This window comes from Lytechinus pictus, chromosome 14 (genome assembly GCF_037042905.1).
Source record: "Lytechinus pictus isolate F3 Inbred chromosome 14, Lp3.0, whole genome shotgun sequence".
Lineage (NCBI taxonomy): Eukaryota > Metazoa > Echinodermata > Echinoidea > Temnopleuroida > Toxopneustidae > Lytechinus > Lytechinus pictus.
In genome coordinates, this window is record NC_087258.1 from 6,204,561 (window position 1) to 6,222,398 (window position 17,838).

Below are 17,838 nucleotides of genomic sequence, written 5' to 3' on the forward strand. Positions count from 1 at the left end.
AAGCGATTTGAGCTTTTTAAAAAGGGCACTGAAATCTGTAAATTTGAGCATACTAACATTAATATAAACTTTATTTGACACGTTTAGCAAGGCTGTACTTAGTTAAATGGGTGAATACAAAAATCACAGGCAGCGTTTGCAAGCACGTTGGAAAATAAAAATAGCTACACCAAATGCATATGGGAGGGGCAAGGCCATGACGAAAGCCATTCTTATCTCTGGAGAAATGATATGCAATAAACTGTAGTATAAAAATAAAAGGCTCTATATTATTAATTACGCCTTGACATGTTAGTAACGAAGTCCCGTGTCTACAAACCGTTGCAACTCTCATAGCGACGTGAGGGCTGCAATTGCTGGCAGGTAGAATAGGGGGCTTAGGGCATTTGACCCCCCCCCCCCCCAAAGAAAAAAAGTTCCTGGTCCAAGAAAAAGAAAAGGAAAGGAAAGTGAGTGAAATATGATATGATTTCACAATCTGTCACGTTTTCACAAAGGGTCAACATTTTCACTCCTTATCGACTTGGGTTTTAATACATTTTTTAAAGTAAATAAATGTTGCGCCATACACCATCGGAACAATATCATGCAGTACAGCTAGTAGGCAATTAGGAGTACACGATCTCCACTTTATTATGCTATCTGCATATGAGCAAACGTGGCAGTGACTTTGCAAGTTTTTGATGTTTCATCATATTCAAACTCATTTGAAAAGATTTCTTCGTCACACCAACCGAATCCCAATTTCCGGCTTTATACGCCGATAAAGAAATGAAAATAAGGATGACGAGACAGGGGCAGGGGTGACCTCCCCTGTTTTTTTTTTAAGTATAGTGAGAAGGGGGAGGAAAAATGAAGGGGAAAATGTGGGAAAAGAAAATCAAAGAGAGAGCTCTAGGATGTGTAACTATAATTATTTAATTGAGAAAAGATGACGTCATCTTTAGACTATCAAAATATACTAAGGTTGCCCTTGTGACGAGGCATAAACACATGCATATTATTTTGTTTCCCAAAATAAAGTCTCTTTACCCATTACAAAAATGGTGGAGCTATATACTGTCATTAGTAAGAATTTATGAATAAAGTCACGCAAAAGAGGATTGTTTTGTTTGTTTTATTTCCGTATATAAATAAAGTACATACAAATACATATAACATGAGCTGATGAGGTCAAAGTTAAGATACAATAATAGAAGGTAAGGAGTAAAGTAAATTATACGGCTGGTAGTCCATATTCAGCTGCAATAATGCATTGCTGCTGGTCTTCCATGGAGCCAGTTTACTTGCAAAAAAGGCTATGATTACCATAATGTCAAGGACGTTGACCATCAGACATAAAAGTGAAATCATTAAAAACAAAGAAAAATCACATTACCTACATCACATAACCTACATCACAAAATCACATAACCTAGGATAAATAGTATACCTTTTTAAAATGTCATTCATAAATGGTTCATTAAATAATATAGACTAAATGGTATAAGACCAAGTGGATATTATACAAAATTGATGTTCCCTCACTGGAAATTAGACAAACCAGTGAATGAAATTAACGGCGATTAGACCAAATGGTTAGTAGACGAAATGGTTGTAGACGAAGTAAGATTAGACCATGTTGGGTTAGAACAAACGGAAATACACGTAGCTGGTGTCGACCAGTCGGCAGCATTGCGGTATGATAGTCGTACCCATGGTACCAGAAGCAATTATAACATGAAATGTAGGCCTTTAGGTTGTCGGTAGATAAGCGCATCTTCTTGCTGATCAATACAACCAACCTTCAGTGCCTCACGTTTATGAAATCCCCTCAGCAGCTCCTGGGGAAACCTAGGAAACGTGGCCTGGAGGAAAATGGATGAAGAGACGAAGGCTTATTTTCCGAAAGCACATGAGTCCTTTCCTGGCAGCTGTGCAGATGAGGCCCTCTGCTTCTGGAAGATTGTCTTTGAACCCCCTGAGCAGCTCATTACTAGAGTGACACACCGATGACGCGTCTTCTTCAATATTATTCATGTAGCATATACGATAACTGATATCAAACATGGATTGAAACACTCTCGGATTTGGGTAAATTTGTAGATAGGTATCAGATAGGTGTAACAGCATATAAACAGTAATTCATTTGTGCATTAATTAACATTCATGATTACTTCGATTCACTTTCGATGACTTCATTTTATAATTCAATTTTAAGACCAGAACTTAACTTTATTTTTAATAATACTATAATAATAATAATACTATAATATAATACACAGTAATTCCTATGTACATTAAAGGACAAGTCCACCCCAACAAAAAGTTGATTTGAATAAAAAGAGTAAAATTCAACGAGCATAACACTGAAAATTTCATCAAAATCGGATGTAAAATAAGAAAGTTATGACATTTCAAAGTTTCGCTTAATTTCACAAAACAGTTGTATGCACATCCTGGTTGGTATGCAAATTAGGTGACTGATGACATCATCCACTCACTATTTCTTTTGTATTTTATTATATGAAATATGGAATTATTTAATTTTCTCCTCATTGTCAGGTGAAACAACGATAATTTCTCCCTGAACATGTGGAATCATCATTGTTGAATACTATATGGTTCGGTCAAGTTGGTCCTGACTGTCAAATCTATAAAAAATGAAATATTGTAAATTAAAACAATAAAAAACAAAAGAAATAGTGAGTGAGGGACATCATCGACTGTCTCATTTGCATGTCACTGAGTTGTGCATATCACTGTTCTTTGAAAAATAAGCAAAACTTTGAAATGTCATAACTTTCTTATTTTACATCCGATTTTGATGAAATTTTCAGTGTTATACTAGTTTGATTTTTCTCTATTTATTTGAATCAACATTTTTCTGGGGTGGACTTGACCTTTAAAACAACATTCCCTGTTACTTTGGTTAACTGGCTATGAATTTCCTCCATTATTCAATTTTTATGACCAGTACTTAACTTCAATCTTCACAAAGTGTTTGAACACACGACTCCACTAGAACACATGTTGCAATGGCGAGACATACGTGGCGATGAAATCAGTGTGTCCTGTGAATTTGGTGAGGGATTAGCTCTCACTTTTTGTTAATTGGATTGTATTTCAAGAGGGTGTTGCCAAATAGTAATCCCATAGTGTTCACTGTTTGACTAAATTTATGAGGGAATAAGAAAAAATAATACTTTAAAATATTACAGCATATAGATAGTGATTCCTATGAGCATCAATCAATATTCCCTGCTATTTTGATTCACTGGCTATGAATTTCTTCCATAATTCCATTTCACGACCAGGTGAGTATTTCAGTTTCAGTTTCAGTTTAGTTTATTTCACTTCCATTTTCTGATAATAAACATAACAAACATATATATACATATGTATAAATGTACAAAACAGAATAAGTGTCGTGTAGTAGGTTTCACGGTACACCATGTATTCTTTCTTGGGCATATGTTGGTCCTGAAAAGGACCACCCAATCTCGACGTTTCGACAAGTGTGTTCTTGTCGTCCTCAGGAGAATTCTCCTGAGGACGACAAGAACACACTTGTCGAAACGTCGAGATTGGGTGGTCCTTTTCAGGACCAACATATGCCCAAGAAAGAATACATGGTGTACCGTGAAACCTACTACACTATTCTTCTTCGCCATGGAAACCTTCAGAAATTATAGAATAAGTGTCATAAGAATACTTCAATAATCAATTAACAAATTCGTAGGAAATAGATGAAATGTATACAATTTTTGTTCAAGATACATTTTGATGATTAGACAAATTATAGATTACAGTTAGCATGTGAAAATGAAAATGAGGGACTTATCAAAAAGCGAAGCTTGTAATTGTAAGCCCCTTAGGATAAATTTGTAGTAATCTTAATCGTATGTAATTAAAAGTAAAGTAAGACAATCTAGACCATATATGAAGAACGGCAAAATAGGTTTGACTAACAAGGAAAGAAGGGGGGCAGTAACTACATAGGTTTATTTCATAAAGCAGTTCGTATGTTAAGAGTGACTTTAAGAACGACTGGTGATCCTTACTTGTGGTAAATGCTTTTTCATTGGCGACAGTTCAACGCGTAAGAAAGGTTCACCAGCCGTTCTTTAAGTCACTCTTAACATACGAGCAGCTTTATTAAACGGTCCCCAGTCCTTAACTTCAATCTTCACAAAGTGTTATAACGACTCTACTAGAACCCCTGCTACAATGGAGAGACATACAAGGAGATCGCACCATTGTGTTAGGTGGCTTTTGGTGTGAGCGAGGTTCCCTCTATTAGTTAATTTGATTGTTATTCATGAGTTTCTTTTTAAATGATAATCCTAAATTGTTCACTCTGCACTAAGTCCATTATTTAACTAATAGAAAATGAAAATATAAATTGTTACTGAAAATAAAACTTTAAATTTCCGTCATCTGCTATTATTGAGTGATTGTCAATGGTCCGTTTCAGTCAGGGCCGTGGAAACAAATTTCTAACAGGGGTGCTGTTTTAAATTTTGCAAGCAAAAGGATTTCGCTACAAATTTAAGCTAATATTTTATTACATTTCTGTTATTGAGCATACCTACAGATTTCCAGGGGTGCTACCTATGGTAAATTATACACGCAGCACCCCACCCCAGCTATATCTAGGGGGTGTTTTAGCACCCCCGCTTCCCAGGGCCATGGTTTTAGATGCATGCGTTGTTTAATTGAGGTAGATCTAGCCCCACCCTAACCCTTTCCCGATGGACACAAATGTGGATTTTTTTTTTTGGGGGGGGGGATATTTCTAAAAATGTCTAATTAAAGTGTAATCCTCCCGCCTGGCTTCAAGGTGGAAGGTGTAAATGAAGTAATAACTCTTTTTTGGTCAGCTTTAACCCTACCCCTGTTAAATCTTGGATTCACCCCTGCGCTTGATTCTGTTTATTTCTGGAAAGATAGTTTCTATAACGACAGTACCCCTTTTTTCAAAAATTATACATCATCATGATAATTATAAGGTAACTGTTATGCGTACTTTATTCTGAAACAGAGTCTCCATATTATCAGTAAGTTATTTGGTCAAACAGTTTCTTTTGAATCCCCATGGAGACACATTTTCTGAATTGAAACATTTTATTTACTTTTAAACGAGATGTATATTCTTGTAATCAACGAAATACCAGATTTTACCTTTAAGATGACGCGCACATGGGTGGTTGTAGTTGAACAAATCCATCATGATTACAGGTGACATCTTGTCTTCTTCTTTTAACCCCTTTTACATCGAGGGTACGGTAATGTTAATCTAATTCCTATGATAAAACAGGTCTGCCTGTTTCTCTTTTATGCCAGTGAGGGGCGGCGTCGGAGTATTTTGACAAGAGGGGAGGTCGAATAGTGAATTTGTATCATTTTATAAATAAATAACTGAGGATACGATAGTAACCGTGGTTACATAGCAATTCACCTCATCTTCGTTTTCATTTTTTTATTTTCTCCTTTTTTCTGATAATTGTACAATCATAGGGGTATAAGTTTCTCTTATGCCCCTCCCCTTTCCCTGGGGCGCCGCCCCCGATTCCAGGGTATCAGAAAGGAAAATAGCGGTTAAGGCGAGGCGAGGTATCTGTCTTCGCCATATCACACGTGTATAACAACCGTAAACTTGGCAGAAAGTCAATAGCGACGGTGACACAACTTTTTAAGAAAAGAAACTTAAGATGTCTTTTCTGTTAGTTTATAAAACCCCTCTCATCCAAATTCGATCAGGGGACTATTTTTATTTTTGTCAGTGATTTTCAAGGGCAGATGTTATAATCTACTGTAAATCCTAGCATCTGATTGGCTGAGAGCGAGGTGACACGACATTTGCTTCTGTGACAATTGCTCCGGGCTTAATTTCGTCTAAGATGTAGGATTAGGGTTAGGGTTGCCCGGTTGCAATAGGGTTCTATGTAAGGTTCAGTATTAGGTTTAGGGTAGGGTATAGCGTTAAACCTAGGGTTGAAGTTAGTCATTCGATTAGTGTGTAGAATTTAGAGCAGAGCAATAAAATTGTCGTCGGAGCAAAATAATGTCATGGAACCGAGAGCAAATTAGAATCAATGAGAGAATCAGTCAATCAGTAGGCCATGAATATATCATGATTAATGACTGAACAAACGGAAGGATTAAAAAAATGAGTTTTTGTGGTTACCGATAGTTTTTTTTTCATTGAATGAATGAATGTATGTATGTTATGTACACTTTGTTTATTTTAAGTTACGCTATTGAATATAAGCTGTGATTTTTTTTTCTGTGAAAGTTAATGAATACAAATTTGACTAAAAAATGAATGAATGAATGAATGAATAAATGAATGAATGAATGAATGAATGAATGAATGAATGAATAGATAGATAGATAGATAAAATGAGATGATGGGCAAAGAAATAAGAGTCACTGCATGGTGTATCTTCAAGACTTTGACCGTACATGGTGAATAAAATAAATTGATGAGACAAACCACAAAAGTCAAAAGTTTGAATCCTAGTCTCTGGGGTATTAACCAAAGAAAAATAGGAAATTGCTAGAGGAAAATAAGGTTTAGGGGTGTTGGGGAAGAGTTTAATAAATGTGCACTGACGTAGCATCGGTTGTTAATGTTAAGGGCGTTTAGCCAAGGGTTGCCGGTCTGCATGTGTTTATCTAAAAACCTACACTCTCATTTTGTATTTTTTCATTTCAACAGAGTGGTTACTTAAACAAAATTAAAAGGAATTTTAAAGACATTCTGAAACAAACGAATTTTCGTGTATCCCGTCGAAGACGCGATGATTCAGTGTTAGCGAATTTCCAGTACAATATTTTTGTAATTTTGTGATAACAAGAATTAATTTTCATTTGCCAGCTTTAATTCAGAGTGTTGAATGTTTGTTAGCATAACCACTTAGCTGTGTTATATAGTATGTAGCATAATATGTACTTCTAATTGTTAATTTATTCGTTATCTTGCCATTAACAGGCGGTCAGATAGTACAATCTACATCCCAGTCAAGCTCAAAGCGTCGACTTAAATCCAGAAAAGTGACACCACAAGGGATTCAATTAGTCCTGGGTTGTTACAGATAAGCATTTCAGTTTTGAGCGGCAAGGATAATCAGTGATTATAATTAGGAGTACAGAAGGCTTATGCAGAGAGCTAATGAAGGGAGTTGAGTGATGTATGGGCAAGTTACGGGGAACGTTACCCAGTTAGGAGTGATGTACTACGTGTAGCCGAAAAAGAATATAAACTTAAATCGGTTTTTTTTTATTGGATAATGTATGTAGTGTACAGCGTTTTGGGTTGTCAGGATTTCTAACAGTGATATAGCATAGACAAAGCTCAAAAGAATTATTAGAAGAAATAATAATAACGCTTTTGAAAAAAAAGTAAAATTGCACATTTTGGTGATTTACCGAAATGTGCAACTTTTCAAGAAATGACTTTATAAAGTCTATAGATTTTTTTCGTGCTGAATTTAATTCATTAAAGCTAGAAAAGACGGGGGAAATCCAAACAAATTTCTTCTCGTTTACCAGTAATTGTACTTTCTCTCGCTCTCTAATTTGATCTCTATTTCTCACATCCATTTAACTTACAATCACTTAAAATGTGGATGAAAAGTGTAAGCATTATTTTCACTCATGGGTGCCTCGGTATAATAATATCAACTATCACATACAATATCCAGTCAATATGATTATTCATTTCATTTAGTTGAGGGCATTAATGAAAATGGAGTGCAGTTGAACGTGTTGAAAGGAACAATTGGTACATAAAAAGAGTGCACCACAGATGTAAATGTAACAGACTGTTCGTGTCTGACTAATATCTGAGAAAACCCTGAGGAAATGATGATAGACAATATATATAAATGCGTTACTAATTGCTTGCGGTTGCTCCAAGATTTTGTAGCTAATTCCTTTCTATTTGTGGAAAAATACATGATGATTTCTGAGATGTATGCGTTTTGAGAGGATGCATTGTGATTAATACCCCACTACACTATTTGCTCTGTCCCAAACACACAACCAGATACCTTCAAGTCTGTAACAATTCATTAGGTGTAGTGCTGATCTAGATTTAAATGTTCCCTTCCACAATTACGTTAAAAATTTTGTGCTGCAATACTGTTACAATATTGTATCACAAAAATACAATTTTAATGTACTGTAGTACAGTAGTACGAATTAATATTGGACAGAAAAAAAATGTTCTCATGCCTCCTTCCCTTCTACTACTACTCATCATTCCTATTATTTAATTATTATCAATATTATCATTATTATCATTATCAATATTTGTAATATCATCATAAGTATTATCCTTGTTTTCATTATTTCAATCATTAATATTATTATCATCATTATTATCATTGCTATGAAATCATTATCATCATCGGTAAATATTTGTTCATTTACTGTATAGCTATACCCTCTCTGAACGTTTATAGATTGGCCTCTCGATCTCCGCACTTCCTTTATTAATAAAACCGTTCACAGCATGACAATAAATAAATTATAGATGACTTATGAGTGGAAATGTGCTCTTCCGTGTACCAGAAGCTAGAAGTCGAGAAAGGGAAGTAAAAAAGTGTTCTGCTTCTTATTTTTTTAAAGCCACGATGGAGATTTATCCTAAATCCGCCCCGGCTCTGATGACGCCCCACACACGAACACCGACGCTCTCACGCACACACAGACACACACACACGCATTACTGTATGGTATATTATGAGCATGACCTCCAGGGAAATTTAATTGCATAATTTGCCTTAGAGGGATACCACACTTTGAAAATAAAGTCATCTATATTAATAGAGGAAAATGAAATGAGCAAAATGCCGAGAAAAGTAATAATAATAATAATAATAATAACAATAGTGATATCTTATTGAGCGCGCACACCGTCCAGAGACGCTCATGGCACTAGCGCAGCAACAGTTCCTTTAGATACAAATATTTTATACACGTACATTACAAACAGCTACTTAGATATAAATAGAAATCTTAAATCACTACAAGTACCATCCTGCATCACCATCTCTGAAATTCCATGAAGTTATTAAATATTGAATTCTAACAATATTTAAAAAAAAACTTTTTGCATGTTGTAATAATGATTATCTTACTGCATATATCAAACCATTACTCAATCTTGTCTTTTTTAATAAAAAAATAAAAAGTAAGTGGGGAGATGAAATTATCTGCCCCCTCATTGCAGATTTTCATGAACGTGAGGAAGACATGCATAACTGTTTTACCAGAATAAACTTTGAACATTTAAAATGACATAATTTTGTTATTCCTTATCAAATTTCGCTGAAATTTTCAGTGTTTTCTTTGTACAATTTTACCCTTTTTTATATTATGTAATCTTCAACCTCGAGTACCCCTTTCAAATAATTTTGTGTGAACTTTCTACATCCATTTGTCATAGAGAGATAACAAGGGACTCAGTCATGAATAAAACTTTTCAAGAATATTGAATCGCTAAATTCACATAGTTATGATAAGCGTATATACATCTACTGTTCATGTTGTTTGTTTCATCTAAAGCTAAACCGACTAAAGGTGAAAAGATGCATAATGTTTCTGTTTGAATGTAAAACAATGATTCATAATCATTTACAAATGATACTGAATATTGGGCATTTTAGAACTATTTGATCTATGAAATAAGTGCATATTTAGAACTGTAATCAATCAAATTTAAAGAAAGGTAAACGTTCTGCTCATGGAGGTTTGATTTTTGATCATTTCCAGTCTATACTATATGCACTGTTGCTTTATGTATTACTGTGGATATGTTTGTATTTCTCTTATTTTTTTATAAATACTTAATTATGTTTATTTAAAAAAAAACTCTATAGCGTGCAGGCCAATGCGAGATCGTCTAAACTAAATACAAACATTTAAGTTCGGTCACCATGCTCACATCGAAACTAATCTATTTTGGAGCTATGACCAACCCACTCAACGAAGTCAAAGCGGTCATCTTCTTTTTTGCATGCAGTAGAAGTGCTTTCTTCTGCTACCGTCACACCAAGCAAATCCGACGCCAGACCGATCAAACCTTTTACGTTTTTTCCAATGACATATCATTGGTCGGTTTGGAATCGGTTTCGTTGGTGTGACTGGATCCATAACTTTGACATGATGAGAATGAGGGGAAAGGGGAAAGAGAGGGAGACCACTAGACGGATTAGAATGCGTCACTGCTAACCCCTCGTGACCGCTTAAAGTGTGGCGGTCTAAATATATCAACATTTTAGGGTAACTATTCCTTCACACAAGAGCTTACACACACACACACATACACACTTCTCAAGAAAAGTATACAAACATGCAAATGTGACCATATCTGACTGTGATTTGTCTATCAGCCCCCACTTTCGGCTCAGCCCCACCCCCCCCCCCCCCCCACATACACACACTTTCAAAAGCTCCATTACGTTACCGTTCAACATGATTATAAACCTGCATGTTATAATATGAAGGTGTATCCTAAGAAATCGCCGGAAAAGGGCGGAACCTAACACGCCAGTAACTATTCATTACCACCTAACAGCTAACAAGGAGATCCCTTAATAATACAAAATTATACATGCATGGTCTAAATAAACATGATTAAAGACAACGAAAGCTATGTCGTTATTGAAGTAACCCATTATATCCTTTTGAGAATTATAATTACTATTACAATAAAATACGAAGAATTATTTATTCTAAAATGTCAACTTTGGGGACAACTCGCTTCGTTCACTTGATTTTTTATGCAAAACTTCAGGGCCGCCTATTTTGGATATTGGGCCACTGTTTTTAACCTCTTCGTGCCAAAGTCAATGTGCAAGAATTTATATTGGTAAACTTTAATCAAATGAAATATTGGCTAAAAATATTATTCCATCTGTATCTGCACACTTCCGATTTCCATTTCTCCCCGAACAAAAGATGGAGGGGAAAAGTGTAAATATCATCGTAGCAAGCATTTTGATATTCTAAGTGTCCCATGTTTGTTTTGTATTGGTCAATATAATATTGGTTCTAAGGAACAAAGGATCCATTTTAATGCATAATTATTTCAAACAATAATTATAGAAACTGTTAATGAAAAATTTTGTGAAATGTTTCTGCTCTCTTTGTAAATACATGGCTTGAAGTTGAAGCAGACTTTTTCTGTCGGCTTTCGAGACGAGTGGTTTAATGAGCCAGTAGTCACTCCAAAACGTTAGCACTTTCAACGTAATAAAAAATTTATGCAGTTTATTGTTAATGCTATCTTTCTTATTTTTAAACAGATATTTCAACGATGTAAAGACATGGCTTGAAGCAGAGTTTTTCTGTCGGTCATTCGGAACCAGTGGATGTATGGGTGGCCAGACCGGTGGACAGGCTCATCTTGTTTCTATTCACTCAAAGGATGAAAATGATTTCTTATTTTCATATTTCGATACGGTCAGAAATAGACTACCGCCCTCTATCGGCCCAATCAGGGTAAGTCTCATTGAATTTGCCAAATGAGTCGAGCATGCTGATGCTCAGTCACAACAACGAAACTGTCTCCAGATCGAGCAAAGCTATACGATATTTCGAAAGGCATATTAGGCTATCGGTCGATTAAGAGTGGTTTGATTGGTGAGACTGTACAATCACTTTTACGACATTTTTTCCCATATAATTGTGGGTCTGGATAGGTTTATTCTCAAAATGTCAATATTATTAGTAGTTTTCTAGAATCTTTGTTTTAATTTGGGTGTTTTCCCCCTTAAACTATTTTAACTGGGTTGGAAGACAAGTTTGTAGGGATTTTCCCAATAGATTCATTTAAAAGGTGATTCCCACATTCTTGAGAAAAAATAACAATTGCAATTTGAATACAAAGTAGTAAAGTAATCAAATGACGTTCAAGGACAAGAAGTTGATTTGAATAAAAAGAGAAAACATGCAACATACACAACATTGAAAATTTCATCAAAATCGGATGTAAAATATGAAAGTTATGACATTTTTAAGTTTCACTGAATTTCACAAAACAGTAATATGCACATCCTGGTCGGTATGCAAATGAGGAGACTGGTGACGTCATCCACTCACTATTTCTTTTGTATTTTATTACATGAAAATAATATGAAATATTTTAATTTTCTCCTCATTATGAAGTGAAACAATGATTAATTCCTCCCTGAACATGTGGAATTAGCATTGTTTAATACTATATGGTTCAGTCAAATTGGTACTTATTGTCAAATCTGTAAAAAAAAAAATGAAATATTGTATAATTCAAACAATAAAAAGCAAAAGAAATAGTGAGTGGGGGACATCATTGACTGTCTCATTTGCGTGTCACTGAGTTGTGCATGCATATCACTGTTTTGTGAAAAATAAGCGAAACTTTAAAATGTCATAACTTTCTTATTTTACATCCGATTTTGATGAAAATTTCAGCGTTGTGCTAGTTTGATTTTTCTTTCTATTAAAATCAATATTGGACTTGACCTTTAAACGTGACGTTGTTACAATGGAGCGCATTGACGTTCAATGGATATTATTCCGATTTAATATTCTTTTGTTCATTTTATTTCATTTTCATTTGCATTCTTTATTCTATTCTGTTCTTCTTTTAATTCATTGTATATTTTTCATATCGTTTTTTCGTGTATTGTTTTGTTATTTTATTTCTGATTTAAATTAACTTGTACCCAGAATATATCATAATGTACTGCTTTATCTTGTTTTAACATCATGGAATCACTATAAAAAAACATTTTGTCGTTTTTTATGAATGAATATGCCCATGATAATGATATCAGTGAAGGGTATCTATTGATTTAGCAGGTGGGAGCAAGTGGCCAATATGCTGATGAAAATAAAAATAACATTTCAACACGGCGTCATCAGAATATTTTGATATGGAAAGGAGTGATGGTCTTTTGTTCTCAATTAAATTAGAGAGGTGTTACAAAGTAACATGACCCCATAGAAATATATACTAATAAACTAGTAATATATCTCTATGCATGACCTAAACCTCTCATTTCATGTTTTTGTATACTCCTCTTCCTTCTTTCTTCTCTTTCTCCCTCCCCCTCTGTTTCCTCCTGTTTTACCAATTAAAAAACATATCGCTGGTCGCCCGCCCCTGCCCCCACTCCATTTCAAGTCTTTGTATACTCTTCTTTCTTTTCTCTATCCTCCCTCTCTTTACCTTCCTTTTATTTTATTTTTTTTACATTTTAATTAGAATTATATGGGCGGTCGTCCGCCCCTGCCTCCACTCCATGTATCGCCGCACATGCAATACAAATTGTGTTATGTAGGATCCTTTATAGTAAATATATTTTAACAAGTGGAATGCCTCTGGCGGTCTCACCTGCATCACGCGATTCAATATAGCAGCAGTGCTGACTTTGAAAACTACTATCAAATAATTATTCACAAAAAACACCATTCATAATAATGAAACAATACTACGTTCATACATTTGACCTTGATCATGTGACCTAGAACTTGCCAGTGAAACTTGATTACCCCTATATCCACATTTTATACACTATATCTATAAAATTTGAAAGTAATGACAGCAATCTAATAATTACCTCTAAAATGGCCAAAGTTCAATGACCTTACATGACCTTTGACCGTGATCATGTGACGCGAAACTTGCACAGGATGTTCAGTGTTACTTGATTACTCTTATGTCCAAGTGTCATGAATCAGATCCATAAACTTTTAAAGTTATGATGGTAATTCAACAGATACCCCCATTATGGCCAAAGTTCATTGACTTTTGACCTTGGTCATGTGATCTGAAATGCGCACAGGATGTTCAGTGATACTTGATTACTCTTATGTCCAAGTTTTATGAACTAGACCAATAAACTTTCAAAGTTATGATGGTAATTCAACAAATACCCCCAAATTGGCCAAAGTTCATTGACCTTTGACCTTAATCATGTGACCTGAAACTTGCACAGGATGTTCAGCGATACTTGATTACTCTCATGTCCAAGCTTCATGAATCAGATCCATAAACTTTCAAAGCTATGATGGTAATTTAACAGATACCCCCAATTTGGCCAAAGTTCATTGACCCTAAATGACCTTTGACCTTGGTCATGTGACGTGAAACTCAAGCAGTATGTTCAGTAATACTTGATTAACCTTATGTCCAAGTTTCATGAACCAGGTCTATATATTTCCTAAGTTATGATGACATTTCAAAAACTTAACCTTAGGTTAAGATTTTGATGTTGATTCCCCCAACATGGTCAAAGTTCATTGACCCTAAATGACCTTTGACCTTGGTCATGTGACCTGAAACTCAGGCAGGATGTTCAGTAATACTTGATTAATCCTATGGCCAAGTTTCATGAACTAGGTCCATATACTTTTTAAGTTATGCCGTCATTTCAAAAACTTAACCTTAGATTAAGATTTGGTGTTGACGCCGCCGCCGTCGGAAAAGCGGCGCCTATACAGTGCGTATCAAAAAAAAAGTTTACACTTTGAAAAAGCCCTGGGAATTTAAAAATATACAACATGTGGGTAATTTTTTCACATATAATCTTGGGTTTGGGTCTCATCTATCCAATGAAAGTAAAAGTTTTGACAGAATGTTACACTTGAGTGAGCACTGTCCATTTTTGTAAAGCTCGCAGAAATCTGTTGGCGCAGAAATGCTCATTTTCACGCTGTGTCAAAGGGAAAGGGCAAAATCAAACTTACCCTGCCGAACATTTCTCATACATTTCCCTTGCACTTTTAGTCAATTGAAATAAAACGGATACATTCAAGTATTTTGTAACAATTTTGCCACCCAAATTGAAATTTCAACACTTAATAGGCGCAACCTTTACCCTTTTTGTGCCAGCTGGATCTGAAGACATAACTGAATCTGAAAAAAGTTTATGTTAGACATCTCCATGCAGCATTTTTTCACTAAGTTTTTATCATTTAAAGTGGGTTGCAATGCACTCTTCGAAGTGTTTTGGGCAAGGAAACAAGTTAAAAGGGGTATAAGATATCTTCAAATCAATTTTACTAGATAATTCCACATGTTCTTCATGATTAAGGTCTGCTTTTATTCGCATAACTATTTCAAAGTTCTGCGCAAATTATTTTTCACCTACTTTTCAAAAGTAAGTGGTGCTCACTCAAGCGGAAATATTTTTCGACAGTTATATCGTCATATGCTTAAATGGATCTGTTCCAATGATAAAATGTGGAAAAATCTTCAGGATATTACAAATGTATAATTTTACAGGATTTTTCCTAAGTGTAAACTTTTTTTGATACGCACTGTAGTCTCACTCTGCTATGCAGGTGAGACAAAAATGACGTTGGTGTATTAAGCATGTTAAAATGAACAAGAATATTAACAGAAAGGTATTCGGTCTCCACCTAAAATATGACCTACTTGAACTCTAATTATAGGACGTCCCTTGTCACCTTTAATTACAATATCGATTTTCCTTTTATCTTTTCCGTCACAGGATGAGCGTCTATGGCTCGGTTTGAGTGACAAAAAGCAGGAAGGATTCTGGACGTGGTCGGATGGATCAAGTCTTGACTTCGCCAACTGGAGAGCCGGCGAACCCAACAACAACGGTGGCAACGAGGACTTCGCGCAGATGAGCGTCGAGATCAACCACGAAGGGAAATGGTTCGATATGACGGACGCGCACGGGGACTACATTGTCCATTTCATCTGTAAAATGGCTCGATAAAAGTAGTTCCGACCTAAAGAAGACTTTAGCGAGTTTTCACAATCGCGACGGGGACGGATTCTACAACGGTAGAACATCTTTTTGAATTTGTCCGCCAAATCGCAATGAACAGCTTAGAGGTCTTTGTCGAAAATTGGTGAACGGGGAAAGCTGATCGTCCTAAATTTCGGAGCTGACGAAAAATTGCAGTATCTCGTTCGTCCAGAGTCCAGGACAAAACTGTTTCGATTCACCGATTTTCGACAGACTGCTTTGTCATGATGGGCTTTTGACAGTAGACGTTCTATGTTGTAGAATCCGTCCCGTCGTGATTGCGAAAACTCCGTATACTATGAATACATAGTCCGTTCCATTAGGGAGCTCACGATCAGCAACGGTACCTGTTTTGGAGACGGTAGCTTGGAGAGCTGTCAAAAATGTAATCGAATATCTCTTCTGCGCATGCGGAGATGCTGAATGCTTTTCGTCTTTTAAATGATTTCTATGACATGATCATTCAGAATGATCAGCCAAAATTGGTTTTGTGGAAAGAACAACTCGGTTCTCTTTGGAAAGCCCACGCGTACAGGACAAGTTCAATCCAAAAATAAGTTAATGAATAAAGAATAAAAAGCAAAATCCAACAAGCTTATACTGACATTTTCATCAAAATCGGATGTAAGATAAGAAGTTACGACATTTTAAAGTTTCGCTTAATTATTGACGGACATCATCGACTCTCTCATTTGCATGTTACTGAGTTGTGCATATAAATGTTCTGTGAAAAAATATTCATATATCTGAACTGTCATTAATTTATTTCACATCCGATTTTGATGGAATTTTCAGCATTATGCCTCTTCGATTTGTCTGGATTGATCGAAATAAACAATTTTCTGGGATGAACCTGACCTTTCAATTATGAAGTCAAATTATTGACCGTAAAACCGTTATGTAACTTATTTTGTGTTTAAAACTGACACCCCTCCCCCATCACTTGTTTCCGCTTGGTACTGAATTGAAATTGGAATAAATCTAGGTCGTGATAATGATGTTTATTTCCTTTAATGAATTTCACTTTTCGTCAGGCGTATCATAATATTTGATTCCGATTATTTTTTACAATAGTTTTGTTAACATGTTTCAAATAAACAAATTAGTTAAATAATCTAGTACTTGAATATGTAGTAAATGGACAAGATATATATTCTGAAACGGTGGCGAAAATATTTGTTCAGGTAGAGTCTGGTACCTAAGGTCGTTGAAGAATTGGTGCAATATATAATCTTTAATATAATTCAGTGTGCAATAAAGTGTGCAATACAAGTTCAAGTATTCGTTATCATCAGGGCATTAAATAACACAATAAATGTACCACGATACACAAATTATTTATTTGGTTTCCATTTTAGTTTCACTTACTCTCCTAAAAACTAACGAAGTAGAATGCAGAAATGTCATCATATATATAATTAGCATATCGCTGTTTGTATAAATTGTGTCCCAATTTGTTTTCATATTACGAATGATTCATGCCGATTAGCAAATTCCCTTTCTTTACAAAAAAAAAAAGTTTATGGATAGAAAAAAAAAGTTGGTCATGTTTGTAGCATAATATATCTTGTAAAATATAGATGCATATTTGAGTATATTGTGTATTACCCCGGAGCATAAAATTCACCCGTCTTCTTTAAAAAAAAATTGACATATATTACGTTTCCAAAAAAATGAATGCTCGAAGCATAATATGGATATCTTATTTTTTTTAATGCAAAAATATGAATGTACGGTATGTCACCTGCATAACAAGGTACCCTTTTTCTTTACAAAAAAATGTACATTTATGTAAAAAGGAATGCTTGTAGCATAATATGAATATCTTGTAAAATATCGATGCAAATTTCAAGTGTACTAGATGTGTGATATTTTTTCTGTCCTTTGTTTTCAGTATTGTGTGGTTGTAATAATTGGAGAATCCAATTGGAGTTTAATGGGGTACTCTGGGCTGATGTTATCATATCTAACATCTATTTCAGAGAGCAAGCGGGTGAAAATTCCATTAAAATCTGATAACAAATAACAAAGTTATTGAATTTACAATTTTAAGCAATATTTCATTAAAACGGTTACATGT

The 17,838-nt window shown here is 35.0% G+C and overlaps 1 protein-coding gene across 1 annotated transcript; it reads left to right on the top strand.

Annotated features, from left to right (window-relative positions):
* The first annotated feature begins 1,590 nt into the window (after positions 1 to 1,590).
* Positions 1,591 to 17,615, top strand: LOC129276318 (echinoidin-like). Its single transcript, XM_054912706.2, has 3 exons — positions 1,591 to 1,679; positions 11,298 to 11,493; positions 15,492 to 17,615. The coding sequence occupies exons 1-3, from the start codon at positions 1,591 to 1,593 to the stop codon at positions 15,723 to 15,725; spliced, it is 519 nt and encodes a 172-aa protein (XP_054768681.2). The 3' UTR covers positions 15,726 to 17,615.
* Positions 17,616 to 17,838: the final 223 nt, after the last annotated feature.